A 14,752-nucleotide genomic window follows, 5' to 3' on the forward strand; every position below is an offset into this window, starting at 1 on the left:
CCCCTCTTGCCCCAACAGCACTGTGAACTGTTACATCCCCCTCAGGTCCTAGCTTTCCTCCTCCGATTGCTAGGGCCTCCTATGCGGTGCTGGTAAAAAAAAAAAATCTAGACTTGAATGGGCTGTACCCATACTGCAGAAACAATGTCCTGTCTACGGGATGTTAGTATGCAAGTTTGGGCAATTCAACACCAGAGGGTGGCCAAGAAGTCATTGGAGGTAAATAGGAACCTGTGGGGAAGGAGGGATGGGTGTTTGGTGGTGCAGTTTTCTGTACTGGGAGGGACAGGGAAGGGGGTTGGGAGAATTTTTAACCCAAAAAACCTTTAACGCTGAATTCAATGCAAACATTAAAAAACTTGACTTAGTATCAGTGTATCATTGTTGACAAGGGACATGCTAACAGGAGGAGATAACAGAGTGTTGACACAGTCACATTTCACCCATCAATGTTCTATATATCGCCCATGCTGAATACATATACTGCAAAAAAAGCTACAACTAGATTGGGAAAATAGAAGTAGAAGTGAAATAACATTGTTGCCCCTCAACTGGTCATTTTATTGTCTTATCTAATGGCAGCCGTAAACTCAACGCTCACTATACGCAACAGCAAGGCTTTTCTTGTATTGGTGTGCATTTGTGTTCTGGTGCAGAAGTGCTTCCTATGCCTTCACACCAACTTTAGAGATATCAAAGGCTGTGAGCGCAGTGCATACTACTATGTTTAGTGTGTTATATATGCAACATGATGCTGAATGTTTCATTCAGGTGTATTCAATACAACGTAACATATTACAGACAATAGAACAGATTGCACATACTATCCAAAACTAAAGAAAAGTTTTGGCTTTACATACACTTTGAAGACTCAGATGACTCAGATTTGGTAGAACCGGGATTTAGCAATGAGTTAGTGATACAGCATATGTAACTTGACAAAAACACACGCTGGTAATGTACATGTTCACTAGTGTTTTTGCCCTTCAATGGTCCTTCAGTAACCCCTAACAGTCAATCCAAATTAATTCTAATGAAGTTAGACCAGAAAAAGATTGGTTCTGATTGGGTGCTCTTGGTCACTAAACTTCTTAAATAACTCTTAATAAGGCTGAAAGTGTATTAATCTGTCTTTAGCGGCAGTGGTAAAGCTGGTTGGTCTTAAAATTGCCCCCCAGCTTGAACCAGCTCAGCCATTGCTGGAATTTTCCTAGTTCCGGGATGCTGGCAATTTTTTGGCAGCTTATTAAGACTGCCGGGACACTTTTAAAAATTGTAACTGCACATAAATAAAACCTTGGCATTTGGTCTGTGATCTCAGTCGAAGGGGAGGGTCAGAGCTCTAAGTGGCAGATCCTCTTTAGCAAAGACCATATGACCCAAAGCCTAGGACTTCTAGCTGCATTGGAAGGAGCCAATAGCTGCATTTTCTCAGTGAAAGTTATGCATTTGCTGTCTATGCAGAGCATCCAAGCAGGGCTTTATGTTGGCATTAGAGCACAGGTCCCCGAAAATATTAAATGGTAAGAAAACTCAAGATGTAGGCTTAAGAGTACAGAGCCCTGGGCACTCAAACCACTGAGATATATAAGACACATCCGGATTATTCGCCTATAACTGAAATACTGTAGACATAGCCTTTAACTTGCTTTTGCTGCAGTGGAAAAATACAGCCAAACAACAAGCCTCTCCTTTATTACAATACAAGTCCATTACTAGTCAAACCTGGCAGTTAGACAGCATGAGCTGTGTGTTGTCACAGACTTGGTGACACTTGAAAACTGAATTTAATACCAAACACGGCAGTTACCACGATGGGTCCTATTTATATATAGGTATCATAACCAGATCTAACATTATTGTATTCGGAGGAAAAAAAAAAAACAATCTAAGTGGAACTGGGTGTGTTATGCCACAAGGGCGAGTTACAAAGACGTTGGGTAATGTAACTGCTTTAATTGGGTTCCAAATGAGGCTTCAAAGTTGAATGCCTACTTTGCTTTCTTATCTCCAAGTACTCCCCAATGGCTCATTCCGCAGCAACATTCACTGATCTGTTTGACACACCTTACCAGAAAGATCAGGACCGCATTGAGGTGGCAACCACCACCAACATGCCTGCTGCAAGAGTTGGGTGCACTCCGCCTTTGAGGCAGGAGTATATTTTTATATTATGTATACCCTTTTAGATTATGTTTATTGCGTTAAAAGTCATCATATCGCGATGTCTTGCTGAGCAGTCCTAAAAAAAAGTGTTTAAATAATTTTATGCTCAAATATTTCCTAAACAGGTTTGTGACTCTGACACTAAATTGGAACCACTGGCTACCCTTGAACTTGTAAAAGTGCTTGAGTCCAATGACCGTTATGGAGCTGTGGGAGGAGATGTGCGAATTCTGAATCTAGCGGACTCCTACATCAGTTTTATGAGCAGCTTGAGATACTGGATCGCCTTCAATGTGGAAAGAGCCTGCCAGTCTTATTTTGACTGTGTCTCCTGCATCAGTGGTCCTCTTGGTAAGTTATCAACAACATTTGTCAACTGAGATGGAATTACTATCTAGTTTACTAGTATAGTACCTAGGTGAACAGAGCTGACCTTCCCCAACTAGTCATTGGCTAGGATCTCACGTCAGATGCAGATGTTCAACAGAAAAACAGTCAGCAACCACTATGTTGGCCATACCTCTTACCTGTCCCAATTTTGGTCTTGTCCTGAAGGGATTGGATATATAAACTTGACATAGCCAAATATGCACATTACCAGTTTGGGATTTGGTCAGCATGGGTCCTGGTTTTACTATGCCCTGGTTTCCGAAATCAACCATGCTGAGATAGACCCATGTTGCTGTTATATATTCAGTGCCATGAGGATCTACACAAAAACATTCCCTAGTGAGGAGTCCTTTTCAGCACGGCTGCTTTCATATAAGTAATTAGATGTAATACACCCAGCTCTTGACATTCCTTAGCTTTGAAGGCTATAAATCTCTGTAAAGGCTTTCAGGTTAAAGTTTAACCCTTAAGGGCTACACCAGTTAAATTATAATTGAGGAGTGAAGTCAGCAGTTTTTCAACCTCTCTCAGAGACTGTAAGCAATGAAACTGCAAAAGCATACAGGTTCACTTAAATGCAGACCTCCATTTACTTACCTTCCTTTTGCTCCCCTACTGCTATGTTCAGCCACCAAGAGCAAAAGAAAAGCTATGTAAAAGCTATGTAAAAGCTATGAGTCGCTGGAGTCGTAGCTCCCACAGGCCTATGGACTCCTCTATCACATGGAGTAAGTCACTTGCTACTCCAAGCTTAGCAGTATCAGATATTTTCTTTGGCTCTCAGTCCTGAATGGAACAGTAGGGGAATGCAGAAAAGGTAAGTAAATGGGTTAAGCTCCGGTTTGCTTAGATGCCCAAGGCTGCTACTACTAGATCAATCCATACCAAGCCCACCAAACTCACCTACAAATAAACTATTGGCTCATCCAACCCCTTTAAATGAAAGGTTCACTTAGCCTTGCGCATAAATACCTCCTCAAGGTGGGTAACGTTTTCAATTGATATACTGCAATGCTGCTGACATGAGCTGACATGTAATTATCCAGAGTACAAGGCAACCAAACGTTGGAGTGGAACACCTCCAAGTAAGCCAGAACATTCTGCTGAAGATGCAGAATTATCTGCCTGCGGCATTATACATTCCACAGCTAAACACACCTGAGAACTGATCTCCATGTATCCTGCAAACATCCTCAATATGCTCTCTTGACTTTTCAGGGCTTTATCGCAATGACCTCCTCCAGACTTTCCTTGAATCCTGGTACAATCAGAAGTTCCTGGGATCCCACTGCACTTTTGGTGACGACAGACATCTGACCAACAGAATGCTTAGTATAGGCTATGCAACTAAGTAAGTATATTAAAAAGATGGAAGGTGATTTGTATTAAAGTTTTACCTGCCAAAATATATGTTATTCTGACTACCCAGTCCTAACATTTATGCAGCTCTGCCACATAGCACAGTCCTGCCTCACAGAGTAGGAGAACTGATGTTTCTTTACTGCAGTCGACACTTGCAGGTCTTATCTCTGCTGCACCCTCTGATTGGGCAGTAAAAGGAGAAGTAGCAGACTGATTAGCTTATCTCTCTCTCACTCTGCTCTCTCCTCCTATTGGCCTTTCCTTGTTAGCACATGAGCACTGCAGCACAAATGATTGGCTCCTTGAGCTGCTTCTCCCTCCCAATCTGAGCTCTGCTGCTGTACAGGGACTACAAGACTCACCCCGCCGAGACGTCACTGCGCATGCGCGAGACGTCACCACGCGCGTGCGCGATGACGTCATCACACACGCGCGGCAGCATTTTGATACCTGCCGCCGGCCATCTTGGTGATGGACGCCTGCAGAGAGAGGAGTGGACAGTCACCCGGCGGGATGAGGTATGCCGCCGGGTCCCCTCCTCTCCCCTGATACTGTCGGGCGTTCGGTCCATGACCGAGCGCCTGACTTTTCAGAGGGGGGTGACACCAAAATGACAGTAAGTCATTTTGGTGTCATCCCTCCAATGGTGTCACTCGGGTGCGGGCCGCACCCCCCTTGTGACGCCACTGATACTAAGTCAAGTTCAGGAAACTAGACTTCTTGCATTCAGAAAAATACATTTAAGGATGAATTAATGGATGCAAGGCTGCATTAAGTTGTGTATTTTATATTAGCCTGAAGTTCAGCGTTAAAATGTGCTAGGATAGAGAAAAAAATATGATTCTTAAAATTAATTAACTTTTAGGAGGACTAGTCAAATGGGAGTAGAAGGCACAGGCTTACTGAGAGACCAATGGATTATAAAACCTTGTCTGTGAAGGTTCTCATTCATCCAGGTCATGGTATATCTGTAAAAAATAAGTCAAGGCAACTGGACCTGCTGTATTTTTCTTGAAGACGTTTCACTGGTCATCCAACCAGCTTTCTCAATTCAGAAATTTCTGATTTCAGAAAGCTGATCGGATGACCAGTGAAACGTCTTCAGGAAAAATACAGCAAATGCAGTTGACCTGACGTATTGTTTACAGATACAAGCTGGCTTGTTAGAAAACGACATGTGATTGAGAGTTAAGATATCTTTTATTACCTTTTAGGATCTCAGTTGTATGCCCTTATATATCTGCACTACCTTACTCTGAGGGCCTGTTCACACATGGAGTTCAGTGGTACGCTCGTATGCTACTGCAACTTTATGTTGTGTATATGCATTGGCATTCATTTTAAATGGCACCCCAACACACGTACACAATACAGTGCACTGCAGAATAGAGCAAGAGCATTTGCTTCTGTGTTGGGGACCATTCACAATGAATCAGTGCATGTCAAGGCACATCAAAGCTCACTGCAGTGCATGTGTTACTGCAGCGCAATATAGTGTAGTGGGACCCTTTTCGCTGCAAGTATGCTCACTCAAAAAACGTCCCCCCTAAAATCATGGAGTTGGTACTCACACTTCTGATGAATGGCTATAGGGAAACATATGGCTTCTGAAATTCCTTCCCCAACCTGATAAATGGACAATGAAGGGGCAAGCAGGACAATTGTCAGCCCTTTGCTCCCTCTTACTGTAAGCATGTGTCCTGATCCCAGTCACTAAAGATGTAATCAAAATCTGGCTTGCCCATTTTGTTGCTATGATTTTTTAGTTAAGCTTAACAGGAAATTTAACATATCAATAGGAAGTGTGTGATTTAGTGAAGAACAAAGTAAATTTAGACTATAGTTACAGTAAATATTCAAGTAAGATGAGTGGCTAATCTCAGACATGATTTTTCTTTTAGGTACACCGCACGTTCCAAATGTTATTCAGAGACACCTGCCCAGTTCTTGCGTTGGCTGAACCAGCAGACCCGCTGGACCAAATCCTATTTCCGTGAGTGGCTCTACAACGCTTTGTGGTGGCACAAACATCATCTCTGGATGACCTATGAGTCAATCATCTCTGGCGTCTTTCCATTCTTTGTCACTATCACAGTCATTAAGTTGTTCTTCAGTTGCAAGCTGTGGAACATCATGTGGGTCCTTATCACTATCCAGCTGATTGCCACCGTTAAGGCCTTGTATGCTTGCTTGCTACGAGGCAACATGGTCATGATATTCATGTCCCTCTATGCCGTACTCTACATGGCTGGGCTTCTTCCCACAAAGTACTTTGCCATTCTTACCATGAACAAGAGCACCTGGGGTACATCAGGACGAAAGAAGATGGTAGGTAATTACATGCCCCTCCTGCCTTTGTCTATCTGGTGGGGGATCCTCTTTGCCGGTTTGCTCTACACCATCATCATGATGTCGCTGTGCACTGATTGCCGCCTCATCGATGCAGAGAAAACCTATTTGATCTATGGCTCTGCTGCCTATCTTAGCTACTGGGTACTGATGATAGCCCTCTACTGGCTTTGGATCAAGCGCCTTTGCAGAAAGAGGCAGGACCACTACAATGTTACGTACTGAAAAGGCACGCCGAGAGCAAACATCAGGTCCAACAAAAGAACATACTACCAAAAGTATTAGTGGAGGTGGTATATGCCATGAGAGTGCCATAATGGGCTGAAGAATCCTCATTATCTTGCAGGTTGTTTATGAGAACAAGTAAAAGCACTTTGCATAATGAAAGCAAACTTCAGGCTGATGACCTTTTTCCAACATAGTTTGTGTTTGCTTTTATGAATGTTGGCTGTTCTCTAAAAAAATTATCTTGTCCTTGTATATTTTAAACCAACTTTTAGTTTTTGATGTACTGGAACAAAATAGACTGCAACTGTGGACAATGAAAAACATATTGCCTGTGGCAAATATGATCTTTTACCTCTCGTTGAGTGACTCTAAACATCTCACCCTTTTTTGGAACCCAACTCTACCAAAGACCAGTTCAACAAACCCTGGAGACTAAGGTGATTACGGACTATGGGCTCTAAATCCCCAGAGACTGCAGATATGGATTCTGACTTGAATATGAAGTGAACTGAATATATGTAGGGCACTGTGCAGAGGCCTTCTTCAGCTGGTGGCATTAGGCAACTGCCCCAGTAACTGCACTCTCGAGCTGGCCCTAACTATTTCCTAAGCGTGCACTTGGAAAAGGTTCTAGAAAACTTGAAATGAGAAAATGTTGCACATTGCAAGCCCCTCAACTTCTGTCTCTCCCTAACCAGAAAGAATAGGTGGCAACGGGGAAGGCGTGGATGTCAATGCTGCTTGAAACACAATCGAGGTGTGTTTGTGGACATCTATGAGAATGTTTGCTTTATTGTGTGCATATGTTGTTTACTATATAGATTTTATGAAATTTTCTATTATTTATTTGTGTTTCTATTAAATATTTTAAATGATTTTGTTTGTATGATGTATGTGTTTTACTCATTTAAATATGTGTTATGAGTTAAAAAATAGTTATTTCATCCTATGGTGGCCCTAAATGGTTCATTTCTCACCTGATTCCTGTATTGGACCTTTAATGGCCAAGTAATATTTAAAATGCAACTTCAGACTTCTTTTTATTGTGGTGTTCGATAAAGTTGCTAGGAGTCAGAACTTCAGTCACATTTTTAATCTTGTAATTGTCCTCATTAGCTAGATTTTCTTGTTTCAGTGACACCAGGAGCAGATATAAGAGGTGGGTTGGGACCGGGACTGGAAGTCAGAAAAGAAATTATAAAACTGAGAGATGTCCTAAACCTTACCAATCAGAGGATTATACCATCACTTCCTGTCCTTGTGACGCCCTGTCGTTGGGACTAGAAGTGGGGATTAGTTGTCCCAGATGGGAACACAGAAAGCAATTAAAACCTTTAAAGGTTTTAACCCTTTCCTACTCTTTCCAAAACAAAAAAATAAATTTAGGCTGGAGTTTGGCTTTAAAAAAACTAGACAACACTAAAAGATAAAGTTTGCAAATAAAAAAAAATGGAAACACAGACACTCGGGTTGCTAATAACACTTGAATCCAGATGGTTCTTCCGTATCCTATGCATCTCATTCCGCTTGTTTTCCTTTCTGACAACTGTAACAAACGCAACACCACAACAGCGAAACTTCAGCCACTTAACTCTGGGATAATTACACTTGATGAAGGGAATCATTGACATTTTTTAATTTGTTTACAGAATATTTTGACATAAGCTAAATGGTATTCTGTCATATAGCTATATCTTTCCCCCAGGAAAGCAAGAACTAATTAACTTCGCATTGGACAAATTATCACATTAAAATTAGGAGCAGCCCAGCCCTTCCATGAATGAAACTGTAGCTTACAAAAACAAAATGCAAGCCAAATCTAAATCTAAAAGAAGAATACAGGAAGTAAAGTAGTTTCTCCCTTAGTTTCAGCCTTATATAAAGATTGCATGTTCAAAAAAATAATATAGATGGTTCAATAGTTTAGGAGGGAAGATCAGTACATAGTGGTGTTATATTTTAAATGAAGTGCTTATCTTGAACGTAAAGTAAAAAGAAAGGATATATTTGGATGTTAGGCCTCTAGAAAATGGCTGCTGCATTGGAAGGCTTCTGTACTAATGGAAGCATTGGTCGTCTCAGTGGGGCTTTCCTCTTCCTATGAGCTGAAACAGTGCAGAAAGATGCAGTGTTTGGGGTGTTGGGGTTCAGGTGGTTTCAGTGGTAGAGGTGCTTGGGAGGCAAGAAGTTTGAGTCAGGGATACAACGGTAGGGGTGCAGGGTGACAGGGAGATGTCAGAGTGCAGAGTGCCAGGGGTACATGATTCTTCATAAACCCAAATTCTAAAGCTTTCTACTTCTAAGCTTTCAGGGAGGCTTCTCCAACTGGGCACCACCCAATAAAGCGTAGGCTCTTGGACTGCATCTCCCACTTATGTAAGGTAAGAGCAAGGGGGTATAGCTAGCATGGGGAGGGAGGTCATTAGAAATAAGTTATTTGAAAGTATAGGCAGCCCTTAGGCCTCCTTCAGACCTATGAGTTGCCGTAATGTGCGTTCTAATGCAACTCTTGTGTTGCAGTGCCATTTATTTAGATCTCTGCACATATCATCAATCAGCTCCCGGTACAGGAAGTCTCCTATCGCTAATAACTTGTTTGCAATTCTCTTTAGTAGATTATGTGATATGTAGGAGCCACAAATAGTGATGGGACACTTCATTTGTTGGGAGCTGATTGACGGTAACTGCAAAGATCAGAGCAGACTAGAGGAGCAATGCTGTCACTAAATGCCAGGACCGCTCTGGGGGTAGTGTAGATAATTTGGGATACCCCAAAACAGCGCCAATACTTGGCACATGCGCAGTAGCAGCAAGTGGGGGAGAACATTGTATTGCTATTACTCCTGCGTGCTATCACCCACATTTAAATGTTGACCAGTGCCATCCACAAGAGCCATTTCCAGCAGGAAGTGCATCCACATGGTCCCTGCAGCAAGTGAGTCTGTGTTGCTATGGGACATGATGTCCTAATTTCTGGCATTTCAGTTTATAGCACCTCCTTACTTCTCCTGTAGGTGTCTGCTGTAGATTACACAGGCACTGTATTCTCCAGCTTGGCAGCTCATACCACCAACCCCTCCCCTGCTTCATTAACCTCTGCTGCTAGCCAGAAGGAGCGGTGCCATCATTTGGAGCTACAGCTGACAGATCCTCATCACCACCATGCCTGCAACCACCCTCTTTACTACCACTGCACCAGCAAACACCACTCCTTCACCACTGTTCCTGCACTCCTCTTCTCACCACCTTGCCTGGATCCTCCCCAACATTACACCTTCACGTACCCCCTCCCTCTTGTGCTCTCATTACCACAACTGACTTCCATGCTCCTTTTGCACCAAATGTGCACACCACCCCCCACTCTCACCACTGTGCCTGAATCCCATTCTCTCCCCCTGCTCTTACCATTTCTCCCACATGCCTTCATTTCACTTACCGCTGCACCAACAGCTGACTCTACATTTACTGCCATTGCACCGATGCACACCTCAGCTCTGCCAACACGCTACCAATGTGCACTTCTGTGCTCTCCACCGCTGCAGTGACCGGCCCTTCCATATTCAGTCAGTGTAGCCCAATCAGAATAGCCAGAGTGGTCAGGTCACACTCCTCTGACGTTATTGAGACGTCACATTCCCACTGGAACATTAAAAAAAAAGGAACAGGCACATTTTTGCTATTTCAAAAATAAAAAATAAAATAATATATTTAATATTAAAGCAATAACAGTGTGATCATTCTATTGACAAGTTGCTACTCTACTGTATAATGATTCTCTAAGAATCATAGAGCTTAGAAGCTGTACTGTATGGATGTGGAGGGCTCAGATATAGACACCTTACCACCTAGATATCCATTGCCCAAGGGACCTAATTCCATTTATAACTGGAATATCAATATTGTATAGAATAATCCTTTTATAACAGACACCTAATACCAATTTTTTAAGATATGCATAGCTGCAGGGAAATTACTGTTACAAACAAAAAATATTGAAATCCCCCCAATTCTTTTGCACTGTTACATTTGCATACCATACATTTCTTATTCACTTCAAGGGTCCATTCACCCGAAAGTGATATTCCCGTTAGGGAAGCCTGGTGGACAGGGTCATCTGATTCCTATATATAGCCTATAAATGTTTCCTATATAGTACCTCTAGGGAGCTTCAGATGTTATTGAATCTCTTCCATCCCACACTGGAATCTACTACTCCAACAACAAAACATTCTCTGTAATGTACGGCAAATAAATTCAAAGGGAAAATTAGGACCATGTTCTAATGGCTGTGGCAGGTGTACAGACCTAAAATCAAATGCAAAGATCTGATCATCAGAGTTACCAAGAAAAATATTTAATTTATGTAAAATTTCCATTTTTGGGTGAACAGACCATATATCTAATAAGTTCCCCTGCAGGATCTACATGTAGAGCATTTACGAGTCACTGCAACAGGTAATAACCATAATAAACAATCAGCCAAGCTGACTAATTATAATAGTACTGTACTGGCGGTATACCATTCATATCCTTTGGCCATGTACTTAAATATAATTTTAAACCACAAAGTCTAGTTCTGGTCAGACTGGTATCTGAAGAGTCTGCTATTCATGTCAGGAAAACTCAAAAAGGGCGGCAATTGACATCATGATTTAAAGGACAGGTTGTTTTTAGAAAAAGTGTTTGACATAGTTTTTGCACAAAAACAAATTCTGCTGGAGGCAAACCTATTATGTTTGACACTTGTACAAGTTCATCAGGTTCTATGCTTTTGACATGGCAGACAAAAGCAAACTGCAATATTTTGTGATGTAAGCAATTGAATAATGGTTTAGGTAAGGGCAGGTCCGGAATGTCAATTATCATTATGAGGATCGAATATTCAGCAAGTGATACCTTTACCGGTGTGAATCAGTAGGGATAAAAAAGTCTTACTCAAATCTTAAAGAAACGTTGCCACCTTTCCCATGCAGGGCAAAGTGTCAATGTCTCTGCATTGGCTCCAGCCAGCTTATACTCACTGTGCCTGTGCTCCCTTTAGGGTTCCTTACTCGATCGCAGCTGGCGCTGAAATCAGTGGTGTTGGCGACCTGCGGCAGTATAAAGAGGGGCATCACTCCCTTGTTCATATGACAGTGCTCAGACCTCGCCCTCGGCTGCCAGTACCAAGCTCTGTCACAAAGGAGCAGGTTACATTGCTCAACCATACCCAGTAACACTGCAAAGTGCCAGTGTCAACTAGCAGCGTCACCAGGGCAGGTGTCCCCTGGTGCGGCCGCCAGCTGTCACCCGGTGCACATGTCTTTACATATACAAGTGACATCACAAAGCGCGCATGTAATGACATCACGTGCAGTTCACTGCCGGTGGTCATCTTGGTAATGGACGCAGGCAAAAAGAGAAGGGGACGTTCATCCGGTAGGATAAGGTATGCGGCTGGGTCCCCTCTTCTCTCGTGCAATTGTCAGGCTCTTGGTCCATGACTGAGTGCCCGACGTTTTCGGAGGGGGACACACCAAAATGACTGTCACCTACCTTGTGACATCTCTGGAGTCAACAGAGGAAGGAGAAGCAAGCAAGAAAAGGCAAGAGAAGTATAAGGTGGTAAGAGGGAGGGCCTTTTGCAGAGGAACTGTCACTTTGCCCTGCATGGGCAAGATGACAGTGTCTCTTTAAATAAAATCCGTGCCTTGCCCATTAAGCCAGAACTTTACCTTTAAAATAAAGAAAATTTGCAAGCAGGAAGGCTTGCAAGAAGAGACATGCTATGTACCATGGCTACGTTGTGCCATTATCTTGTACCAGAACCAGGGTCGTCCCTATATTAATGCAGTCTGAGGCTGTTGCCTCAGGCGGCATCTTTTTGGGTCACATGGGCCCACTTTCTGGCTAGAGCATTGCAGGTTGCTAAGAGCTCTTAGCAACCTGTGACGCTCTGGCCGGCATCCCGTCCAGCTCACTGACATCATATCACTGGTTGCCACGAGCTGAGAGGGGAGCTCTGGCTGGCATCCTCCCCAACTCCTGGCAACCAGTAACATGAGTGAGTTAGGTGGGATGCGATACCGTGCACCAGCACCCCACCACCACACTACCACCCCCCTAAGGTTGTGACATTTGTAGGGAAGCCCCTGACCAGAAGCAATACACAGGGAGTCTGTTAGCCCATGTGAATGCCTTAGGAACTTTAGTCTATTGCAGGCTTATGCAACCTCAGCACTCCAGCACTGGTGAACCCATCATCATCACAGCTGGAGTGCCCAGGTTGCCTAACCCTGATCTATTGCTTCACACCAGCTTAACAGGTTTGACCTCCTTCCCGCTCACATCCATTTGGATACTCAGTAACCAAGACTGTATTTATATATTGTTTAGGGGGATCTTCAGGCATGTCTGCCTGCATCTGGTCACCTGTAACCTCCTCCCTTCAATGTTCACATGCACATGAATGTTCTTCTGGATAGAACTTTCCTGTCCATCAACCCGCCAGCCTAGCCCATTGCCTGGGGGCACATACCTCCAACCTCTGCCGTAAATGTCTGGGTAGGTCTATGGAGATAGATTTTTTGTTGAGGATTAATTCTGAAATGATATCATGTGGGTAAAGAACGAGGAAAGGTTTGTGACCCCCTGGAGTATAGCTGCCCTTTGAATATGCAAGAAAAATCCTTACACAGCGATTAAAATATGTAGTCCTCTGAATAAACATGGACTGTCCCAGACAAACAATGAATCACTTCGCTGTACTAGACAACGGCTGAACGTTTACGTACAACTATGGATGTGGAAATAAAAAAAAGAGAGATAACTCCTTTATTTCTATAGCAGTGGCAACGCACTCGAGACACAGCAACACCCCCTGTAATAAAGAGGAACGGCTCTCTCTGACGGTGAAGGGGACAGCACATGGATCATGGGTTGGGTTTTCTAGTAAAACTCAGGGCTGGTCAACAATTCATTGGCAGAATCACTTCCTCCACAGACATGAAATCACTTTTGGCGCAGCTAAGTATGTTTTCGAACACTGGGTGCGTTCCACAGTTATAGAAAATGTAGAGTTGGAGGAAAAAACTTAAACTTCAATGAAATCACATTGTGAACAACTGTTGTGTCTAAGACTGAGTCACAAAAGTACATGAACTGTAAAGCTCCCATCTATTCCTCATTTAGAGGGGCAGTCCATGGTTTGGGGCTTTATCCCTCACTCCCTCTTCCCACAAGAACTATCATTAGTGCAATTGTATGGAGTGTGGGCTCTCCTAACCTTGGATACCTAAGTGGAGCTCTATTCCGAGAGACTTTTCTTACACCCTTGTAGTGTTGAGTGTTGTTCAAACATACAGGAGAAGCCCTCGGTTCAGACATGAATTAGGTATCACAGAGCTATGTGATAATAACATGTGATAATGTTACTCTCATAACCCTAACCCTTCCTGTAACTCTAAGGCTGACTTTACACCTATGTGCTTCTGCTTTCATGTGTTTTTCAATGTGTTTTGTATTGTGTGTCTTCTCTGTGTATTGCATCTTCCAGGAAAGTGGGAAGAGCCTGATTGTCAGGCGGTGCTGCGGACTCGCAGCGGGGGTATGATCACACTAGCAGAAAGCAGACCGCAAGGTACAAGAGGGCAAATCCAAAGGGGTAGTGAAGTCCAGTCCGGGTCAAGGCAGGCAGCAAAGGTTCAGAAGCGGTAGACAGGCCGAGGGGTCGGTAACCAGGAAGTTCGGAAAAGGGTTCATGAAACGGCAGCAGGAACAAACAAAGGGGCTGGGTGATTCCACCATAGAGGTGGAATAACTCAGCAACAAGCCAGGGCTCTGACCAGGTTTTTATAGCCAGGGGAATCAAAGCCACTCCCTGGTCACCGAGGCAACCAGGAGGCTTCTCTGTCCCGGAGCCAATGTTAGGAGGAGAGGGATGGAAAAGGTGTGTGCTGGGAACCTCCCTCAGCAAGGCCCAAACCTGTCAGCCTTGACGGGCACAGACGCGCGCACGCAGCCTGTCTACCACGTGCGCCCGGAGCGCATCTCACGCATGCGCACCCGCAACCCCCGGCGCCAGGAGTTCTGCCAGGCCGAAGGAGCCCTCGTGCCCTACACCAGACCTGGCGCCCCGAGGAGAGGTGACACCTCTGGTTCCCTGACACTGTTGTAGCTTATAAAGAACACATAGCCTGTTTGCCAGGGATGGGTTTCAGTGACCGTGCATCGTGCGTTTTCATGCATCTATATTGACCTCTATGGGCCCCTCAACCCA

General features: G+C 43.7%; 1 protein-coding gene across 1 annotated transcript in view; it reads left to right on the top strand.

Annotated features, from left to right (window-relative positions):
• The window catches only part of LOC108801429 (hyaluronan synthase 1-like), a 7,651-nt gene extending 1,158 nt beyond the window's left edge, over positions 1 to 6,493 (top strand). Inside the window, exons 3-5 of the mRNA XM_018573322.1 lie at positions 2,292 to 2,517; positions 3,775 to 3,907; positions 5,820 to 6,493. Of these exons, the coding sequence (XP_018428824.1) occupies positions 2,292 to 2,517; positions 3,775 to 3,907; positions 5,820 to 6,492 (1,032 nt within the window). The 3' untranslated portion in view covers position 6,493. The remainder of the gene's footprint in view (positions 1 to 2,291; positions 2,518 to 3,774; positions 3,908 to 5,819) is intronic.
• Positions 6,494 to 14,752: the final 8,259 nt, after the last annotated feature.

This window comes from Nanorana parkeri, unplaced genomic scaffold (assembly GCF_000935625.1).
Source record: "Nanorana parkeri isolate BGI_ZX_2015 unplaced genomic scaffold, ASM93562v1 scaffold2336, whole genome shotgun sequence".
Classification (NCBI taxonomy): Eukaryota; Metazoa; Chordata; class Amphibia; order Anura; family Dicroglossidae; genus Nanorana; species Nanorana parkeri.